Raw genomic sequence first — 22,811 nt, forward strand, 5'->3', positions numbered from 1 at the left:
ATTATAATGTCACCAAAATTATATATAACAAGTAAATTTAAAGCTATTTAAATTGTTGCTTGTATCAATTTCTTTATTTTTTTTAATTTTTGATAAATACCTGTCTTATAACGGTAACTATGGGAAATGATGACATCTTGAAAAATGATTCTGGTATGAATCGCATTAAAATCGCACATTAATCGCATAATATCGCCAAAAATACAGAGCCAAACAAACTAAAAAATGAATCGCACCAACATCGCACACAAATTGCATAATATCGCCAAAAATACAGAACCAAGGAAACCAAAAAATCAAGATCCTGTCAGCTAACATCGCACAAAAATCGCATAATATCGCCAAAAAATACAGAACAAAACAAACTAAAAAATCAAGATCCTGTCAGCTAAAATCGCATAACAGTGCACAAAGATCGCACAAAAATCCCCAAATATTACAATCGCACACATAATCGCATTCAAATCGTACAAAGTCGCCAAAATAAATCGTTTCATCCCTAACCTTGGATTGCTCATGAAATCGCAAACAATATCGCACAAAGTCGCATAAAATCGCAAAAAAATAATAAAAAAAAAAACCCATAAAAATACAGGCTGCTCGTAACAAAATCTACCTCGATTTAAAGGACACAAAAATCACAAATTACAACTAATTACGTTCAAATCCCTACAATACAATAAAAAACAACATTATTTACTAAGAAAAATACTTACCCATATGTTTATTGAGTGTGGTGGATGTTGAGGGTGGAAATGGTGGTGTGGGAGTCGGCCGTGGGTGGAAATGGCGGCAGTGAGCGGTGGACCTTGAGGGTGAAACTGGCGGCCGGTAGTAATAGAGAGAGAAAGTGAAAGAGAGAGAGAGAGAGAGAGAGAGAGAGAGTGCGAGAATAGAGAGAGAGAGAGAGAGAGAGAGAGAGAGAGAGAGAGAGAGAGAGCACGAGATGGAAATGAGGGGCTGAATTTTTTGATTGTAGGAGAGAGGGGCATTTTGGGGTTAAGATTAAAAGATTAGCATAGTTAACAATTTTTTGTGAGGGTGGCATAAAATAACACCATGTGTGTTTTTTAAGCATAAAATGTCAAATTTCCCTTTTACATTAACCTACATAATACATTTACCTTCTCATCTTCATTTCTTCTCAATCCATTCACGCCGACAGACAGCGACAAGACAAGAGAGAGAGAGAGAGAGAGAGAGAGAGAGAGAGAGAGAGAGAGAGAGTGAGGTCAAGGCTGAGAGAGAGAGAGAGAGAGATTGATTGATTTTTTAGTGTTTATATATTCTCTTCTTTCTTTGAAAAGGATTATTTTAAACACAATTTTAAAAGATCATTGCACAACCAAATGGCTAATTACAATAGTAAGTTCTTTTTATCTTTATTTCAAACTTTTAATTAAATAAATTAAGAGATATTTTTCTTTTCTATGATATTAGTATAAGACAAAGTAACAAGAAGAAGGCAAACCATTTTTTTAATACTTTTTGAGTTTGAGTGGTTAATTTTTTTTATGTTATTTGAATGAGTCATTGCCATTTTTTATGTGTATGAAGATTATTATTTCTTGAATCTAGATTTATATGGATATGATATATTATTTTTTTTGGGTGTTTAAAAGATTATATAATTTTTCATTGAAAATATAAAAATAAGAAATAACAACTTTTAATAATATTTACTGTCTATTGAGTATATCTTGTGTGTTTTATATTTAGTTGATTCTTTTTTATTTGTTTGCTATCATTATTTTATATTTCATAATTCAAGTAGGATTTTTTAATTCATAATTATAATTATAAATCATAATATTAATCTTTCACATATTTGTTACAAATAGATATGAAGAGGTATTTTAAAAGTATACAAGAGTCTTCAACTTCTATGGGAAAGAGTGATGGAACTGTAAAATCAAGTCGTGTGGATGTTAACACATATCTTGAAGAACTTGAAAGTGACCCCGGGTTGAGAATACCAATTTTAGACCATCCTTCAAAAGTTCGTGATCAAGTTCGACGAGCATATATGCAAAAAGGCCCTTGTCAACCTCATCTCAAGCCATCAGAAAAGGTTGGACCTCAATCAAGGGCCTTCAATGTTGCTTGGTATGCAGACTATCAGGATTGGCTTGAATATAGTGTATCAAAGGATGCAGCTTTTTGTTTATATTGCTATCTGTTTAAAGAAGATGTTGGAGGGCAATCAGGTGGTGATGCATTTGTTAGTAAAGGATTCAGAAATTTTAAACTTGCAAAATCAAGGCTTCATACTCATGTTGGAAAACCTTTTAGTGCTCACAATACAGCTAGAAAAATGTTTGAAGCATTAATGAACGAAAAACAACATATTCAAACATTTTTTGTAAAGCAATCGGAGCAAGCTCGTAGTGAGTATCGAACTCGTTTGGAAGCAGTGGTTGATTGCATTCGTTTGCTATTACGACAAGGACTTGCTTTTCGTGGTGATGATGAATCTGAAGACTCGAGTAATCAAGGTAACTTTCTTGCAATTCTAAAATTTCTTTCCGGTCATGATGATGACATTAAAGCAGTTTCATTGAGCAATGCTCCTGAGAATTTAAAATTAACATCACCTGATATTCAGAAAGATATTGTACGGGCTGCAGCTTTTGAAACACTAGATGTCATCATTAAAGGAATTGGGGATTCAGTGTTTTCTATTTTAGTTGATGAATCTCGTGATGTTTCTATTAAAGAGCAAATGGCTGTTGTATTACGGTATGTAGATAAAGATGGACATGTTATTGAACGTTTTGTGGGGATTGAACATGTGGCCAATACCACAAATTAGTGTCACTTAAAGGTGCTATTGATAAATTATTTTCTAGATATGGATTGAGCATATCTAAATTGCGGGGACAAGGTTATGATGGGGCAAGTAATATGCAAGGAGAGTTCAAAGGTCTTAAAACTCTTATTTTGAAAGAGAATCCATCAGCCTTTTATGTTCATTGTTTTGCTCACCAACTTCAACTTGCTCTAGTAGCCGTGGCAAAGAAACATATTCTAGTCGGCTATCTTTTTAGTGTGGTAACTAGGGTGATAAATGTTGTTGGATCTTCTTCCGAGCGTTGTGATATTCTTAGAGAAAAGCAAGATGTTGTTATTTCTGAAGCACTCAAGCGTGGTGAAATTGCAAGTGGAAGAAGGCTAAATCAAGAAACCAATCTTAAGCGTCCAAGTGATACTCGTTGGGATTCACATTATGCTACATTGGTAAGCTTTATTAACTTATTCTCTCCCATAACTGATGTTCTTGGAACAGTAGTAGACGATGCTCGAGAATCTGAACAAAAGTTTGAAGCAAGTAATCTGATGGGTTTGATGTCGACATTTGATTTTATATTTAGTCTACATTTTATGAAAGCATTGTTGGGCATAACAAATGAATTGTCAAAAGCACTACAGAGAAAAGATCAAGATATTGCAAATGCCATGAAATTAGTGGAAATTTGCAAGAAACGATTGCAAGCAATGAGAGACAATGGTTGGGATTCCTTTCTTATTCAAGTCTCAACATTTTGTGCTAAATATAATGTATATGTTCCTACTATGGATGATATATATGTTGTACAAGGTCGATCACGACGTAATGCTCAAGAAATGACAAATTTACATCACTTTCGTGTGGAATTCTTTTATGCTGTTATTGATATGCAACTTCAAGAGCTAAATGAACGTTTCAACGAGGTAAACACTGAATTACTTCTCTCTTTAGCTTCCTTGTGCCCTAGTGATTCATTTGAAGCTTTTGATAAAGAAAGGTTGATCCGATTTGCTGAGTATTACCCTAGAGATTTTTCTACTTTTGAGCTTACCATGCTCGATAATCAACTTGAAACTTACATTCTTGATGTAAGTTCCACTGAGAATTTCTTGGGTTTGAAAAGTATTGGCGATCTCGCTGAAAAAATGGTTGAGACAAAGAAGCATATTGTTTATCCTCTAGTGTATCGACTAATTACATTAGCATTGATTCTACCTGTTGTTACTGCTACAGTGGAGAGAGTATTTTCTTCTATGAATATTTTGAAAAGTAGATTGCGCAATCGAATGGGAGATCAATTTATGAATGATTGTTTACTTGTGTACATTGAGAAAGACATCTTCAATAGTCTTGACAATGAAGTCATCATGCAGCGATTTCAAAACATGAAAAGTCGTCGAGGCAGATTGTAATTTTTATTTTATTTTTTTATGACAATATTTTATTTTATTTTGGTGAAGATGAAAATTTGAAAAGATACATTTATCAGTTATTTTTATTAGTTTTGACTTAATATTTATTCAAGCCCTCACTGAGCCAAATTTCTGGCTTCGTCACTGCATGGATAAATATTGTGTGAAATTAAATAAAGTGGTCACCTACTTGTAGGATGGACACACTTATATTCGGTCATTAATAAGTGTTTACTGAGATTTTGGAAAACTAAATATTTAAGAGTCTAAGAAATAATAAATAACAGTAGTAAAGACGATGAAGATTTTTACGTAATTCAAGTGTTAATTAACCCTAGTCCATGAGTCAGTCTATTAGCTTCAAATGGCGTATTTGATGTTTTTATAGTGTTTATGTAAGAAACCCTAACTTTGTATTCTATGTTTCTCTTAAAGAAGAGGAAAGCTTAGAATAATATTAGTAGAGCTTTAACTATCTAGGTTGTGATCATCCCTTCGTATGGAACTAGAAGGGTATTTATAGGTTAAAGGTCGGGTATGGACATGTCCATGACCCGCCTAGGGTTTCTACAAAAAGCCCACTAATAGGGAAAATACATGCAAAAAAAAGCTGACTGTTGAGCTCCTTGGAAGGATTTGTGCTCGTGCGTTGAAGCAGTTGGACAATAAGGGATACTTGTACGTAATGGACGTGTGTCTCCAAAAAGTTTAATCTTAAAAAGTAAATGTCTGGAATAATCGTCTAGCACAGGGGACAAGATCTGATCCTGTGTCAGAAAAAGCATAACCGTCGTTGGACGATCCGAGTTCGTAGACAAGGTAGACTTCCACAATCCTTTAGGGCGGTCAGCATCCATGATAGGCCCTTTCGAGTACCCGTTCGGGTATCATTTAGGCAGACTTTGAGTTTGGCCACACCGGGTCCCAAAGTGGTAATAAGTCTGTTGTGTTTGGGAAGTTGAAGTAAGGCGAGGTGTACCTCCGCATACCTCTCGATCTTGGCCAATTCCAGATCAGTGAAGCTTCTCTATGACTTGGTTTTATTGAGGAGTTTTAATTAGTGAGATCATTATCTCTTCCCTTTTATGCCACGTGTCACCTATCTAGAAACATGGATAACATTTACCCCAACCTTTTGAGACTCTTCGAGTTGTGAGAACTTGCAGTCTTCTTTCAAATCTTAAAGATAAATTTACAACACATGGTGATTTTTGGGATCACAGATGTATTCCTTAAGTTGTCATCAATTAAAGGACCAAGAACCAAAGGTGCCACGGACGTGGCACGCATGTTGCGTATTTAATACATCTGTTGATAACACGTGTGTGCAGGGAGCGCATCTTTCAAAAGAAGTTGTAATGATGGCAGGTCGATTGAAATAACCCTTCTTGAATGCATGCGGGACTTGAGGCAGGCAATGATGAAAATCGAATGCCCTGAGCAAGTTTTAGATGTCATATTTTTCAACTTCCCATCCGACAATAAGATGAAACACATACCTGATTCATGATGTTGGATACGAGATTAGATTGTGGGTATATTGTCTTCCACAAACTAATCCTTCTCTCTATGGGTTCTCACTCGTGAAGAGTGATTGAGATTAGTCTTGGGAACCAAACTCTAATGTTCTTTATATAGCAAACTAATTAGAGCCTCATAAATTCTAATTAGGTTTACTATTGTGTATTACACATTATACAAAGCTCATACCAAATAAGATGTTTATTGAGTTCATTTTATTAGATCACTTATTTAACCTAATTTAAAAAAGTAGCTCAAATAAATTATCTTAATTTGTGAGCCAACATATTAAATTATTAAAAATAATCCAAAAACATATAGAAAAAAAATGACACTAATAAGAGTATCTCCAATGATAACATTTTAGAGAATGCTTGATGAAGTAGAAAGTTTGTAAAATATAAGGATGCTATATCATTGAAGATAAAAGAATATTATTCTTGAAATCTGTATTGATGTCATACGATAACATTGATGTTCTATTGTTTTTTAAATATAAAATTAATGGTGCAATATATATATTATATATATAATAGTTTAATATAGAAAAATATTTTTATTTATATAATAACGTATGAGATCATAATTATAGTATTTTAAAATATATTATACTATTAGAGCGTTTTTAAAAGTAAAGTTGCCAATAATTATATTATATCTTTGGATGATACGAAGATATATAACACCTTTAAAAAAAATACTACCATCGAAAATGCTGTAATGCGTTTTATCGCCCCTGTAAAAACCCGAGAGAGAAAAATGCTAATTGAGATTAACTTAGCAAAAGCTAATCAAACAATTAGAACAATCCTTTATTAATATTGATTAGAGAGTTTGTTACAATACAACAAAAGAACCAAAATTATAACTAACAACTACCTAAACAACACTAACAACTTTAACTAACAAAACAGAAAAGTATTTAGTATTAGAATATTTCTAATTAAGGAAATAAAATAATATTATTGATTCTGATAAATGAATATTTTATATTCATTAAATCTGGACAGAATCAATTACGTAATATTCTATATATGGTCAGATTTCTATATTCATTACCTGAGTTGATTTCCTGAATTAATTGTCAAAATATTCTGATAATTAATGTGGCACAGATACTGATGGAGTATCTCACCTATAAATATAGGGTCTCGGTCCCCGAGCTCCTCACTCATTCTGTTCATAACAGCAAATTCCATCTAAAGAGAGTTGAGAGAGCGAGGAAGCCCGATTACCCATGGTAGTCAATTTCCTTTGCAGATCAAAGCTTATGTGGGTTTGAAGCTCAAGAATCAATGGCTGGAGGTATTTCGATCCTTAAATTATAGTGCATATATGTTTGATTAATTCCGCACTTTATACTTAAACATATATATTTCAGTTTATACATGTAAATGTCTAACATTTAGGTGTTATCAGCCCCTAAACTTTTTTTGTTGTAAATTGTAATATGTGTAGCTAGACATGGGACTTGCGAGCATAAGATATCTAGAGAGTAGAGAGGAGTTAAGTTTTAGGAGTAATAGTAATAATAATAATAATAATAAGCTTAGATAATTATTATTTTTTTTTTTTTTTTTGAAAGGAGCTTAGATAATTATTAATTGCATGCAACACCAACTAATATAGCATGGCTAAATTTAATCAAACAATATATACAATATTATGAGAAGATGACCAAAACACTGTGAATTATATATATCTAAAGAGATATTATATTATAACTATATATGTTGAACATCATCAATAATTAAATATTGCAGTGAATAATTAATTTGATGATTATGGAAAGAAGTGTAGTGTAGTAGTAGTAGTAGTGTAGTGTTAATGTTAATCAAAGTCAAGTGGCAACCAGAGTTCCCCCAAACACTTCAGTGCTTATATATCAACATTATTACAATGTAGGATTTTATAAAAGTTGGCAGTGAAGTGTTCGAGGGAACTCTAGTTAACAACTGACACATTTCTATAGTTTTTCTTTTTTCTTGTTTGAAACAACATGGGCCAATTACCACAAATATTTATAGTAGCCAATTCCGAAAGAATTTACAGCCTCAGAAGAAGGGGACAAAAGATTGAACCTGGACATAATTTCAGGTCAAATGAATCATCAGTTTATGGCCATATTATATAAAGGATAGGATCTACTCATCATCAAATATTGTTTACGTGTCCTTTTTTCCTATACATTATATTCCATTCCACACAAATATATATGGTTCTCCAAATTATCCTTTGATATATAATGCTTTTATATATACATATATAAGTGTAACTAAGATGAACTTTGTAAAAGAAACATATTGGAAAATGCACAAAAACCAAAAGGACAACTGGCAATATTCAAAATTGAGATATTATTCCTTTTCTTATATCAGACCACCTATCCGTCTAGGTTCACATTGCACCTTTCTATTATTTGAAGATCCAACTAAAATATAATACCACACCATTCAATTTTTTTTGGTATAAAAATTTATATTTTAGTGTGGTGCGAAATCAAAACAATTAATGACTTACGATTCAGTATATTGGACTAATAAACACGCAACACAACCAAAAAATAATAAATCAAGAGATCTCAAAATTCAAGTAATGAATTAAGTAGTAAAACAAAAAAGATTAACACCAGATTTAACGAGTTCGAGTCATGTGCAATACTTTACATCTCGGTTGGAACAACAACAATCATATCTTTATTGATATCAGTGTTTACAAGGTTACAAGAATCTTCACAAACTCTAAGAGATTACGAGAAAAGGTTTCTCTCTCTCTCAACCTTACACTATCACGATTTATACTCAAGCAATAATAGTCTCATTCTCTCTCTGATTACAAAGATTGATAGCTATTTGTAAATTTGCATTGTTGCTTAAATTAGCTTCGAAAATATCGTGACACATTTACACCGCCTTAAATGATCCAAACCACCAGCTGCATTAACAGAGACGAAAAAAATCTCACATGTTCGAAGACCTATCTCAAGAGCCTCATTAGCCAAAGAAACCAGAACTAGCCCCTTATTCTCTTCCGAAAACAAATACAAAACAGTCATGTTGCATACTAGCTCCTCATTAGAATTTAAAAAAAAATTGATTTTTTATAAAGTAGATCGAAGTACTTGTATATTTATAGGTGTAATGTAGACATCATTTATTTTAATGGTACAAATGTATTGATTAGCAAAAATTTTAAAATTACTGCTACAAATAAAAAATAATTGGTATTTAAGTAGTTTTTTTTAATAAATCATGCAATTTTATTAATGACAATCGCCTAAAATAATAGTCTGCAATTCAATCGGGATATCTCTCTTGTTGGAGATCCGACCAGAATTAGAATTAGAAAAACGAGCCAAATAATCAACAGCCTAATTCTTAGATCATTTGGCAAAAAAAAAAAAAAAACTAAAAATAAAATCAAATTAAAAAGATTGTAGCATTACAATTAACCTTATGAACATCTATATTTAGTTTCATCTACCGCTCAGAAGACACAATAATGATAACCATTGCAGTAGGTTCATTCAACCTCGTACCTTAAGCACTCAATTATTGTGCAAGGTGAGTAACTGCACTACTAACAACCCCTTTCAGTAACAGAAAACTTGTTATTTCCAACCACTAAAAGGGACTTGATGGCGAGCCATCGAAGAACAGAGAAGAATCAACAACAAAACAAAATAAAACAAAATCATACCACACCAACAATACTAAAACACTCAAAATTAGGGCTGAACATTTTGAGCGGGTTTGACCCGAACCCGAGCAACCCGCCCGAACCCGAACTAGTGAACCCGCAAAAAAAAATTTTAAAAAAGTTTCGGGCGGGTTGGGTTCAACCCGGTACCCTTCGGGTGGGTTGGCGGGTTGAGATTTTAGGGGTACCGGGTTTCGGGTTGAACCCGCGAACCCGCCCGCCAACCCGGTTTATAAATATATTATATATATTTCTTTTATTACTCTTTTTATTTATATATATATATAATATGCACTTTAGATTTTTATGGACTATGGATATTGGATATGGATGTATTTTGAAATATTTTAGTTTTCACTTTTATCATGATTCATGAACATGAATATGAAGTTTGATTTGAATCTTTGATAAATAGGTTGTTTGTTTGTTGGTTGGATTGATTATGTATTTTTATCTTCAATAATAGATACTATGAACAAATTGTTATATTATATATGCTTAATTTAATAAATAAAAAAACAAAAAAATAATTATTTGAATAAAAAATTAATTTTTTTTAAAGAGTTGACCGAGTTGACTGAGTTGACCGGGCCAACCCGCCAACCCGCCAACCCGTGACCCGCCAACCCGCCAACCCGCCAACCCATGCCCTATTCGGGTCCGGGTTCGGTTTCAATTTTTTGAACCCGAAACCCGTGAACCCGAAACCCGCCAACCCGAAACCCGGTAAACCCGCCCGATGTTCAGCCCTACTCAAAATCATGTCACAGAAACAAGACTAATTGCAGTAACATAATTGAATCGCAATAGCAAAACATAATCCAGACCAAACCGCACCTATGCCTAGAAAAGACAGCAGGCTTCAAAATTTACCTATTACAAATTATTTATTTGATCTGTTGACAATTGGACTATGATTAAAATCAGATCATTAGATTTGTCAACAAATTAATCATAGCAATTTAGATTAAATAAATAATAGTTTTCTGTATGTAATAACATTCATAGGAAGAGTGGGAATAGTAAAAGATAAGTTAACTAAGGTCTTCTGCCTGACTCTTTATTGTTTGTTATTTAATGTACTGTATAACATTTACTTAAATAACTGACCGAAGAAATTTAAGAACAAAAAACCTAATTTTTTAAATTAATTTAAAACTTCATAATATTTATACTTAGAGAAGTTCTATTTTTTTTTAACTTGGCATTTAAGTGAAATTAGTATTATTATCATCAAAAGAAAAGAATTGGTTCTATTGTTACAAATATGTAAAGAGAATAAAGAAGTTCATTGTGAAACAAAAGGTAAAGGAGAAATACATAATGGCTACACAATACTAATTTTTTTCCCAAAGGCAGATTACATTCTTCCAAATCTTTGAATATTCACTTATTACTTTCTACACTCAAAGTTGCCACCACACTTATCCTTAAGAGAAGTTGCTTTCATTACTAACCAATAATATTATAAACCAGAAACATAAAAATTTTGGGGAGTACACCAATAAATAGCAATCAAACACCAATATGTTTTCATGAAACTAATACTGGATAACTAGTTCCTCCATGTAAGTGATACAAGCAACAACAAAATGTGACAGATTAAGCATCTTTCGGGGGTGGTCTTTTCGAGTTATTAATGCGACGAACCTTCACCATGACATTTTCCAAATCCTAAACAATAAACAAAGATGAGCACAATAAGAATTCATTGTCACCAAACAACTATTCAAGCAACTAGTAACAATGAAAATTAGCAAGTAATAATAATGAATTAACAAAGGATTTTGGCTGACATGCTTCTTCGTAGATCCTAGAAATAGAATGATAATTGAGAAATCATTGAGTTGTTCTCCATAGATTAGCCAATGCAAGTTAGCTCAGCTATTCGCTAACCCCTATGAGACAAGATGGCCCTTTCCTCCTTCAAAGCATTTCATAACTCATACAATAGGGGCTTAGCCAAAAACGTATACAAAGAATGGCACTGAAAGATATAATGGAAGTATATCTTTAACTCAACCAATAATAAACTGTTAAATATCTAAACTCAAAATCATCAAAGAGGCCCAAGCCATGGATAGGTGACAAGGATTGGGAAGTATTTTGTTCTCATTTTCCCTTGAAAACTTTATCACGAAATCATAATAAGAAATCAACTTTAAAACAGTACAACACACAAAGGAAGTGAATTCAAAATTTAAGCATCTTAACTTCACTTTACCAATAGTTTAAACATTTATACCAAGTCAGATAAAGTATGTACTGTTAGGACAGCACATAAATAAATATAAGAGGCATTTCAAAATTTCATTAAATAATCCACCCAATTTTACCATTGGCTCCTTTTCAGACGTTTCTGATGTCCAAAGATCCTCCAAATTGTAGTACTCTCTAGCATTCTCATCAAGAGCATGTATTATTACTTTTCCTACACAATGAATAAAACAACCATCAATAATTATAAAGATAAAGTCTGGAACTTTCACCATATCAACAGTTGATTACAAAAACCATAGAAATTCTAAATTTCTAATATCCCCCAATTACCGAAATTTTTTTGGTATTTCATGAAGACCCTGTTGGAAAAATCACAATATAAATCAAAAACTCTGACTGCAATGGTGTGTACAAGGCCGTAGCTAGTTCAATTGGAGTTGTTAGTGGTATTCTATTGAGTCTAAGAAGGGATCATTATCCATGAGATACACAGGTATTTCCATTTGAACACATAGTTTTGGCACTAGTATTAGTTGGATCAAATATGGCGCGAGATGAAGATTCTTGTAAAAATATACTTCAGTAAATCTAATTATTTCTCTGGTGGAGTAGTTTCATGGCAGTCTTGCAAAGTATTCCACTTTCTATAGCAGAGGCAAAGTTCAATGCAGCAACGGAAGCTTGTAAAGAATTGTCATGGATGAAGCATTTCTTGAGAGAGCACGATTTCATTAAATAGATATATGTCTTTCAATTATCAATGTTCTATTGACCTTGCTAAGAACTTAACATTAAATTCAAGGCTAAAATATATCAGATATGTGTGTATCATTGGATAAGGGATACTCTTAACAAGTTTCTTCAACTTGAGAAAATTCACACAAATGTAATCATGTCAAAAGCTTTATCACGAAAAAAACTAGAAATTCGTTGCTTGATTTCCTTGATGAGGATCCCTCCACCTATTCGAGGAAGGGGAGATTTATTGGGTTTTCCTTTGGGTGGAAGAGGCAGAAAGTCCCATTTGGTTGGTTTTGTCTAGCCTATAGATGAAAACATTTTAGTAAATGCAAATGTTTAGGGTTTCTTTTTAGTGGAGGAGCTACTTGCTAATCAGAAAAGCAAAAGAGAGAGAAATTTATTATGCAAAATTCCACTTTGAACAGTTTTCATCTTGTGCTCCAACTGAGCTGAAATTTTGTAGATAGGTACACAAAGTAAAGGTTATTAAACTCAAGGATAGAGAACGACTTTGGCTTATTGGTTTATGAGTTCTAAGTTAGGTCCATAAAATCAACTTTATATTCTGGTGTGATTTCTCCATTAGCTTGAAATAATTGTTAGTTTCCAAGATGTGTTTCTTGATGATGTTGTGGCTTGTTTGCCTCTAGCTTTATCTAGAGAGAACTTTTGTATGAATGAAAGCTTTGGGTGATTGTTTGGTTATTTTCTTTTAACTAGTCTCCCCCTAATCAACAATATTTGGGGACCAAGAAACTATAGCGATTTCTTTAAATATTCCTTGACCATTTCTTGTTGTTTTTGTTCTTTATCTTCCTACACCAATAAGGGTAGAAATTAATTGCTTGTGTTCTTGTGGTGTATGAATTTTATTTTGAACTCCCATCAGACTCCACATATGTTGAGAGTTTGATTTATATTGTGATTCTCCCATCAGACTCCACATATGTTGTACAGATTACTAATTACCACTAAAACATGATCATAAAAAAGTTAATCACAATATATTAATAATAGCATACCAGAGTCAATCACAATCCACTTTCCTCCTTCTTGCCCTTCAACACTGGGAAGCACTAACCGCCGAGCTCCTTTTTGCTTCTGCTTAACCTGTTCGTTTCATAAATTTACAAACAACAAAAAAATAATGTCAATCTAAGCTCAAAGGGGGAACAAAAATGGAGGCTTTGGTTAATGAATACTTAAAAAAAACAACAACAAACAAACCTGCCTGGTAAATTAGGGCTTGAGCAATGTTCCTAACATGCCAAGTGGACCTCCCAGTTGCAATGACCATAAAATCAGCCCAATCATGCTGCTTATTTGCAGGTATAACCTTCACATTATCTGCCCTAACATCAGATAAAATCTTCTCCACTTCTTGAAGCTCAAGAAGACCCATGTGTTTAGATATGGAAGATAAAGAGTGATTGAAAGTTGAAAACCCTAGCTTCCATGGTTGAAGGAGTTGAGGAGAGTAAGACCGTAGAGTAGCAGCCCACATTGGGATCACGTCTCTAAACTATTTTGAATACATAATAACCAAGAATCAAATACAGTATATAACTATATATATACATATAAACTACACAAACAGAGAAAGGAAAAAAAAAAAGAGCGAGAGATGAATCAGTGCATACCTCAAAACGAACTGAGAGAAATTCGAAACCCTAATTTGGAAATTGAACAGAGAAGTTTTTGAATTTTGGATGAAAAGTTATGCATATATGATTATGAATGAGGAAAATCATGAGATTAAACTTTGTGGCATTTTTCAAAATATATATATAATCTGTGGCTTCAAGTTCCACTCCAAGATGGTATTTTTCAAAATCTTTGTAAAATTAGTGGCATATTTAAGATTTTTGTAGTTAAGGTCTCTGTGAGTAGAATTAGAGAGAGAGAGAGAGAGAGAGAGAGAGAGAGAGAGAGATGGAGTTGGAGGAGGAGAGAAAGAGAGGGAAATTGAGGAGGAAACCCTGTTCAGCTGCCATATCCAATCTCGATGATGGTACTCTCATGCACATCTTCAGCTTTCTCTCTCCTATTCCAGGTGGGTATTATTCTTTTTCAACTCCCAAATTAGGGTTTTTCAATTTGCTGATTTTGACCTAAATTTGGGGAATGAAAGAAATGAAAATGAAGAAGTTTTGATAGTAATTATACATAAATAAAAGAATAGAGATTAGATTAGATGATGTGTGGTTGCAGATCGGTATAACACAGCCCTGGTTTGCGACAGATGGCGGTACTTGGCATGTCATCCTCGACTATGGCTTCGAGTTGATCGTTCTCTTAAAGAATCCGAAGCTGGCGTTTTCCCAAACATTGACTCAGCTGTAGCTGCTGCAAGGTTGGTTTTTTATATACATGTAAAGAAAAAAAAAACAAAAATAAGCAAAGTCCCCATTGATTTTGCAGACTATCATTAGTTCGGTGTAAATTTAGTTTATGGTTGCTTGAGCTACTGTGAAGGTCTTTCATGGCTGCTTAGTGTAATTCCATGAATTTATGATGGGAATGTTGCACAGTGCACAGACCCATATTATGTAGAGGAACAGAAAGAGAAACCCTTTGATAATATCTTAAATTTGTTTGAAAATTTGTTTTGCAAATGTAACTTTTTCATTGGAGTCATTCTATACCATATATGTGTGTTTCTCTTCAGGCCTGGTGACACTATTCTAATTGCAGCTGGTGGTATGCATCTGGCTTCAAATATTCAAATTAAAAAACCACTTTGCCTGGTAAATTTCAATCCATAAAACTTGCTTGAGTCTTTTTTATTTTACTTGTTTAAATAAGTAGAGTCATAAATCATTTGGAAGATTTATGAAAAGTATGTAAATATTGGTATTGTTATTTGTTACTACTTTTGTTGATTCGAATTCTTTACAGATTGGTGGAGGTGAGCTTCCTGATGAAACTACCCTCATATGTTCTCGAGGTTCAGACAGGTTTGATTAATTTAGATTATGTTTTATTCCTTTTGATTGATATATGTTCATTGAGTCTCAGCCGTATGTATCGATGGGGATGTGATTTTTGTCTAAGGTGAAATTGAAGATGCAAAACATTAGCCATATTTACTGGCATATTATGATATGCGTCTTTAAGTGAGAAAATTAGTGAAAGAATTGATTAGTTCTATCACTGCTATTCTCTATAGTCTATAGTCTCAGTATGGTAGGATAATATGATCTTTTGTTGGGTTCTCTTAACTCTAGAGTTCAATCCGATCCGGCTCTTACAGTAGTCTTTACTTTCCTGATTTTTCTGTTCTTTGTTACTCCTTTTCTGTCTACCTTAAATTCACTGTAAGAAATCATGGTGCATATGTTCGAATCTATTTGGGCAGCGCATTGGAATTATTGTCCACCTGCAAACTGGCAAACCTAACTGTTAGGGCAGAACTCGGCTGCTGCTTGCTTCATAGAAGTGGGAGGCTTACAATTGAGAGGTGTGTGCTTCAATGCGAATCAAACCCCTTAGATTTTTTATCCTGTCCCATTGTAAGCACAGCCACTGCAGACAACTTCTCTTCCTCAGTTAAGTACAATAAAGACAGTGTTTCAGTTTCTCGAACTCGAATTGAAGGCGGTGCCAAGGCTGTTTCAACGAGTGGCGACCTGGTATTGCAGCGAGTTAGAGTAATTTATGCTCGAACTAATCTCCTTTTCTGGTTTGATATGGAACCTGTAGTTGTAGTCTAAAATTGTCCCTATGTAACATTATCTAATAATTTACTCATTTAAAAAATTGTACCCTTATTTATGTCAAAAGTATATTAGGCCCTCTGTAACACTTATGTCAGATTTCAAGTGTAGATAAATATTTTGTTTTTGTTGTTTGTTTTAATGTCTTGGAATGCTTCTTCAGTTCTTTCTGGTCATAATCATAGAACGAATTACCTCATTTTAATTGATGTTTAACAAGCGATATAATGTTTGACAAGATTGATGTCATAAAAGGCGTTCTTGAATTGTCGAATTTCATGCTGACTACCAAAAGATTTTCCAAAAATATTTATTGATTATCCAAGTTTAAAACAATGAAACCACCTGAAGAATATAATTTTATAATATCTATTTGTTGCACTTATAATTATTTATTTATGGGCGTGATAAGCATTTATTTGAATTTTATTCAGTTCTAATAAAAACTAATATTGGACTCGAGAAAAAGTAATTTTTCTAGTGATTTCTATGTAAATGATTATGTGAATTTAAATTTCTCCGTTAGTTTCTAAGAGAGTTTATACGTGAAATTTCCATGAAAAAGCTCAAAAAGAATGACTGACTAATGCTAATTTTATCATTTCCAACACATGTAACCCGATGATGGGAGACCAAAAAATAAACATTCACATTGGTCCTGAGCATTTTGGAACACAAAAAAAAAAAAAAGAGCTTCATTTTGTTCCAGAAAAACTCATTCACTCGTTCAAGAAAATTTTCAGATGAAACTTCAAGTAACCTCATGGCAGTTACTCAAACTACTGAATTCTATTCAACCCATCCTTCGACAGCACTGCATGGAAAAAAAAAAGATGAGCCACCAATGTAACAATTTTTTCCTGTCCACTTTCTATCTATGCAAAATATGTATGTCTTGTTATTAAAAATAATAATAATTATAATGAAAAAAAAAAAAAAAAAAAAACACTCTCCAAATTGCCAAAGTATCTTCCACTCCGCTTCAACCTATCTATCTATCTATCAGTACACAGCTAAGCTTCCTAAATCGCCACGAACACAAAAGTGTTCTGTCTTCTTTGTGGCGGTGAAGTTGCAGACTTGTATTCTAACCTCCCGAACTCCATTTTTTCCAAGATGTTCCAGAACATTGGCAATTGTAAACTGAGATGGATGAAAGTACCTTGATGTTCTCCGATCTGTTCCTTATCAGAAGTTGCTTCTTCATCTCACCTGAGAATTAGATCATGCTGTAATGTAAGTCCAATATACTTTCCCAGAAACAGTAAAGTAAAGACTACTAATTTAGTAAGCAAAAGAAAGAAAAATGGACAATTCATTATAACCTTCTCTACAAAGTGCATAATAATAAAATGTGAGGAAATTCTCAGTTTACCAGCTAAAGCCATTCTTAAAATCCTTGCAGTAGTCGGGAGTTTGTTAAATAACCGGTGTTTAATGGTTTCACCTTAAAGCTTTTTCAAAATAATTGGGAGGGTGATAGAGTAAATCTGAGGCTTATAGGGTGTTTCATGAAAAAATGTTATCGTAAATACTTGTACCGATATGAAGGTCAAGTGTGCCTTAAGAGACACCCTCTTCTCGTACTAATATAGTGACATAATACGAGCAATAGTGGGTGAAATATCCACTAAAAATAGAAATAATGAAAGGAAAAAAAAGGACAGAAAAAACATAATTGCCATCCTTTGGTCATATGATCGGAGAGAATATTATTAGAATCTTCAATTATAGAAGTGAAAACAGATGGAATTTGGGATATGTATTGGGTGGCTATAGTTTTGGGGTAGTAACTCGATACCAAGCTATTCTTTTATGTACAGAATACTGATTTTAAATAGATAACAAGATAGTCAATTGCAAAATACCAGTGTACTGCCACAAATTTGCATTAGCGTGAAGATAAAATTTAACGATTCACTTACTTGTATAAGACAAAATAGGAGAAAAACTCAGCTACCGATAACAGGTCTTCGTTGCACTACCAAATCATCAGCAGAATAATAATCTGCTATGAGCCGGTACATGTATGATGGATTATGTCCTCCTCTGTGAAGAAGAAGAATTTAGAATGGTCTAGTAATTAATTAACACAAAAGAGATTATGTTAAACTAAAAATATCAATAAAGAGAAAGAAGTCTGATTTCATAATTCTATAAAAGGCTCTTGCCCCTTTTGAGGAAGAGTTTCAAACTTGGACATCCTCCTTGTGAGGAGAAGTGTAACACCACTAAGTTATGCATATTACCGTACTACATTCTTTTTTATAAGAAACCAAACCTTTACTGATTGAGAAAAGGTAATAAAGAAAAAGGGGAGAGAGAGAGAGAGAGAGAGAGAGAGAGAGAGAGAGAGAGTACACCATTCTATACAAAAGGATTACTTGAAATCAGATTAACTTACGTGTCCGTGATAAACAAACTAACAAGCTTTGGTGGTACGTAATCAAATGTTGGATTAACAACATGTAGAAGAGGGGAACCAGTCCCATTTCCAAAGTCCATGCAATCTGAGAATTCTCCAAAATCAAGCAGTTCAGAAGGGGATCTCAACTCATTTAGCAACACCTCAGGATTGTGTGGATAGAGAGGGCACAACTGCCAACAAACAAAAGAAGAAAAGAAGTCAAAACTACAATTCTACAACAAAAGTGCAAATCATGAAATAGACCCAACACCCCAAAAAAATCACAAAAATATATATTTACTTTAAAGTTCAATTAATAAACTGAAAGTTTTCCATTGTAGTCGTTCATTGTATTATTTTGTCTAGTTACATTGCAAAGGATTCAGAAAAAATAGTATAATTACCTTGTGACTACCAGCAAGCACCACAAAAGGAACAGCATGCCTTTGAGCTGCAAGGGCAACCATATTCAATCCAACAGGTGCTATTACCCCACCATTGGCCATGACAGCATGAGCACCAACTATGACCTTTACATTAAAAAATGAAGGTCAATCAAAACATTTCAGGATTTCACATTTTTTTACCGAAAAAAAGAAGGTGCTAATCATTGTTGTCTCACCATGTTCACACGGGATATCATGGCGAAAACAGCTGAATCAGTTATTAGTGTGGTTTGCAAACCTCTAGAGACCAAATCTTTTGCCAGAAGATGCCCCTGATATCTAAATTTGCAAGAAATAACAACGATACGGTATCACCAATAGGTATTACAAAAAAATGGTCAGATTCTTTGCTTAAATTAAATAGCTAGCCTTTTTACTAACCTTGGAGCTCCTTCTGCAACATATACCCGAAAAGATCTCTTCTTCTCCTTCGCAGCGCAAAGAAATTCCAGTACTGTTCTTGAACTGCCTAAAGTTAATATTACCTCACTGGAAATTCAACAATTAGCATCATAGTTAAGGTAAATAAGACAAGGAAAAAATTAGAATCATTAAGATTGAAGATACACACATCAAGCCAGTCTACTAGTGTTTAAGATTCAGACAATAGTGATTCCTATCACAAGATAGAGCATCTGTGGGTAATTTAGGGTAGAGGAAATAAAATTGAAATGCCTTTCTTCTGAAATAATCATTATGCTTCTATATATTGCCTACTTTGGTGGCCATACTACAAATAAACTGTACAGCTTAACCTAAGGAAATACAAGTGAGAAACCCTATTCGTATTGATCTATATTTATTATCACCCTCTTCATAATAAGAGAATGGTTGATCCCTTGTTCACTCCTTTTGGGTTCAGTACCATTCATGAATCATCAAGACTATATGAGTATGAAAAATACAGTACAAGACAATTGTAAAACCAAGCTTAAATTATCAAGAATAAGGAAAAGAGAAGTACTTCTGGTGAATGTGCTCTACTGCTTGCTCTGCAATCAGCTCATGACAAGTGTTGATATCTTGTATAAGCTCATTAACTGCTTCAATGACATCGTGCTTTAGCCTCCGGCTTCTTGAGCTCTTGTCAGCAGCTGTATAGAAATTAAATGCTTACATCTATAAAAGGCCACGAAATTCATAAATCTAGTAAAATATTAATAGATGTTTCTTGCTTACTCTCACTGCGTTTGAAGTCTTTGTCAACTGACTTTAAAAAAAAATAGCTGGCCAGTTTTATTTTATAAAATAGAAACTTTATAATGAAAATTCAACACGTAGATCAGGCATTAACCAAAAAACTAAACGTTATATAGATGAAAGGACTCCAACCACCCAGAATAGAAGAATCTTACATTTGCTTTTCCCTTCAGAATCACCTCCAGATGACGAAGTGCGATGAATAGCCGCAGCATCAGGTAAATCCTCAAGAAGGGTTTGCAAGGAAGGAGGGCGCAGTGTACTTCTTGAAGCAGCAGCAACAGCAGCAGCTGATAGGACTGGATTCTCTTCATATTCAGCATCATCGTCATCGTCACTTACAGATGATAAATTCAATCCAGCCATGGCTGCTGTTGTAAGAGAAAGATCCTCTTCCCTAATAATGTGCAAAACACGCCTCACAATATTACCCACAGCAAGCTCTGCAATAATATACACGAAACATTGTTAAGTGAGAACATACATAGACATGAAACATTGTAAAGTGAAAACAAATATGTAAGTGTAACAGACAAATACAAACAAAGTTGAGCTGACATCAATAGAACAGACACAGCTTTCCAATTCAATAAGAAAAGTTTAAAGCTGATCTCATGAAAACAACAGAAGTAATTTTATTTACTTGTGCAACATAATGATTGACTCCGTGTATATAAACTTGCTAATAGTTCAAACAAAGAAGCTTCGTACACAGGATACTTTTTGCCTCTGCTCCTTTCCACTAGCACAATATGTTTAATCATCTAAAGCTTCTAAAAAATATTATTATCTCTTCTTAAACGAGAGTGAGGACCAGGGGAGGGAATTCCACTTCCAAAACCTTTGAGTGCCACAGTCCATTTATGAAGAAAGGGAAGCTCTAATTGTCTTAGACTGGGCCCTACCCATTATATATTGAAAACCCTCACTTGTGGCGGAGGAAAACCGTGGTTACATGAGTTTTAGCATAAAACATACTAAAACAAGCACAACAAAACACATAATTGAGAAGCATAGATAGAAAGGCTTCAGTGTTTTTTTCCTTGAATGCATGAAGATTTATCATTCAAATTGGTACAAAAAAGTTATGCAAGGAGCCTCATGATAGAATTACACAATTTCAGTTCTGATTTAGCAAGATGATAGCATCTTTAAGCTATTCCATTGGGTGAGAGTAGAACAGCAGATTCAAAGCAATCAAAACACAACACTTAAACTATAAAAGATACAAGTAAACCTTCCACGAACAATTAGAAAAACTATTCCGTTATCAATTAGAAAAACTAAATCATGTATTATTCTTTAAAACCAAAAACACAAACAAGAGACTTTGCTCTACAACCCTATGCCAACATAATCATGACAAAGATACAAAAGCAAATGAACCATTAAAGTATCGTTTATTTTCTTTTCTTTCCAAAGCTATAAGAGCTCTCTTAACATCTAACAAAACAAGGAAAACGCTAATTCATTTATATTCTAAAACCTTAAACACAAACAGGAGACATTAATCTACATCCTTACACCAACATAATGACAAGTGAATTATATTAAGCAAAACAGCCATTGAAGTAAACTTCCTTTCTTTTTTCTTTTGATTCAATGGAGATTTCAACTCCTCTCTCTCTCTCTCTCACACACACACACACCCAACCACTTGAGCTAGCCCCAAGTGGCATTTAAAGTAATCAACAAAAAAAACTTGAGTAAAAGAAGCAAACAAGTATACCAATAGGGTTTGCAGCAATGAGTTGCTCTCCAACAGCCTTAATTGCATCAACCAAAGCTCCAGCTTGATTAGAGTAAGGCACTCTTTGCTGCGAAATCACCGACCGGAGAAGCTCAGCTGTCAATTTTGCGGTGGCCTGTGAACCCTCAATTTTACTGGCACAACAAAATTATCCCAACAGGCACACACACACACATATTACATACATATACATACATAAATACATAATACACACACAAAGAAAATTGAATAAATGATTCAGCAACTAAAACCCAACCAAACCCACTTCTGAAAATACTTACCGCTTTCTAAGCTTTACAAGAAATTCATTAACATGGGCTTGCATGTCTGGCATCTTTTCACTAAAGTTTCCACTTGAAAAACAGGAGCAGAGCTATAAAGAATACTCCCCAAACTGGATTGAAGAATTTAATTTTCAATTACAAGAACCGAAGCAAATTACATCAGCAAAATTTTATTCGCAGACAAATATGTGTTGTGCGTATATACATCGATTAATAAACGCGTATATATACATATATAAATGCATCGATTAAAAAAATAATAAGAAAAATACCTTAGTGATAGATGAAGTGGGAATTTAGGGGTGAAGGGTTTGGAATTGAGAATGAATAACACAGAGAGAGAGAGAGAGAGAGAGAGAGAGAGAGAGAGAGAGAGAGTAGTAGTAGTAGTAATAGAAAGAAGAAGGAAGGGTTGTGGTTGGTTGCTTTGGTTTGGTGCAGCAAAGACAAGACTCGCCCGAAAAAGGAAAAGGAGAAGACGAGAAGAGAAGAGAAGAGACAAGAAAATGCGAATCGGGAAATAATGGAATTGGAAACAACTCTCACTATAATCACATAACTAATTTGTAACTAGTGCTCTAAATCTCTTTCAAAAAAGAAAAGTGGTAAATACGGGTCGAGCCTTAT

General features: G+C 33.7%; 4 protein-coding genes across 5 annotated transcripts; 2 read left to right on the forward strand and 2 right to left on the reverse strand.

Moving 5' to 3' along the window:
- Positions 1 to 1,885: 1,885 nt before the first annotated feature.
- On the forward strand, positions 1,886 to 4,200 carry LOC115703951 (uncharacterized). Its single transcript, XM_061110868.1, has 2 exons — positions 1,886 to 2,739; positions 2,850 to 4,200. The coding sequence occupies exons 1-2, from the start codon at positions 1,886 to 1,888 to the stop codon at positions 4,198 to 4,200; spliced, it is 2,205 nt and encodes a 734-aa protein (XP_060966851.1).
- A 6,490-nt stretch (positions 4,201 to 10,690) lies between these two features.
- On the reverse strand, positions 10,691 to 14,162 carry LOC115705657 (protein Iojap-related, mitochondrial). Its single transcript, XM_030633056.2, has 5 exons — positions 14,022 to 14,162; positions 13,613 to 13,903; positions 13,404 to 13,491; positions 11,757 to 11,851; positions 10,691 to 11,094 (listed from the first exon to the last, which is right to left on the reverse strand). The coding sequence occupies exons 2-5, from the start codon at positions 13,883 to 13,885 to the stop codon at positions 11,023 to 11,025; spliced, it is 528 nt and encodes a 175-aa protein (XP_030488916.2). The 5' UTR covers positions 13,886 to 13,903; positions 14,022 to 14,162; the 3' UTR covers positions 10,691 to 11,022.
- A 103-nt stretch (positions 14,163 to 14,265) lies between these two features.
- On the forward strand, positions 14,266 to 16,259 carry LOC115705656 (F-box protein SKIP5). The gene is made up of 5 exons (XM_030633055.2): positions 14,266 to 14,434; positions 14,593 to 14,734; positions 15,050 to 15,128; positions 15,280 to 15,338; positions 15,740 to 16,259. Exons 1-5 carry the CDS (start codon positions 14,314 to 14,316, stop codon positions 16,092 to 16,094), a joined length of 756 nt encoding a protein of 251 aa, XP_030488915.1. The 5' UTR covers positions 14,266 to 14,313; the 3' UTR covers positions 16,095 to 16,259.
- A 417-nt stretch (positions 16,260 to 16,676) lies between these two features.
- LOC115705981 (uncharacterized) lies at positions 16,677 to 22,363 on the reverse strand. 2 transcript variants are annotated; one of them, XR_004009554.2, is made up of 11 exons: positions 22,182 to 22,363; positions 21,880 to 22,034; positions 20,306 to 20,593; positions 19,915 to 20,044; positions 19,332 to 19,439; positions 19,127 to 19,229; positions 18,909 to 19,034; positions 18,502 to 18,695; positions 18,023 to 18,146; positions 17,260 to 17,309; positions 16,677 to 16,911 (listed from the first exon to the last, which is right to left on the reverse strand). XR_004009554.2 is itself a non-coding variant. In XM_061108569.1 (10 exons), exons 1-9 carry the CDS (start codon positions 22,232 to 22,234, stop codon positions 18,050 to 18,052), a joined length of 1,254 nt encoding a protein of 417 aa, XP_060964552.1. In that variant the 5' UTR covers positions 22,235 to 22,361; the 3' UTR covers positions 16,677 to 17,309; positions 18,023 to 18,049. The 2 variants fall into 2 exon arrangements, 1 of the variants encoding a protein (XP_060964552.1); XM_061108569.1 differs by having other exon boundaries at positions 16,677 to 17,309; positions 22,182 to 22,361.
- Positions 22,364 to 22,811: the final 448 nt, after the last annotated feature.

The sequence above is a fragment of the Cannabis sativa genome, chromosome 1 (assembly GCF_029168945.1).
Source record: "Cannabis sativa cultivar Pink pepper isolate KNU-18-1 chromosome 1, ASM2916894v1, whole genome shotgun sequence".
In the NCBI taxonomy this organism is placed as follows: domain Eukaryota; kingdom Viridiplantae; phylum Streptophyta; class Magnoliopsida; order Rosales; family Cannabaceae; genus Cannabis; species Cannabis sativa.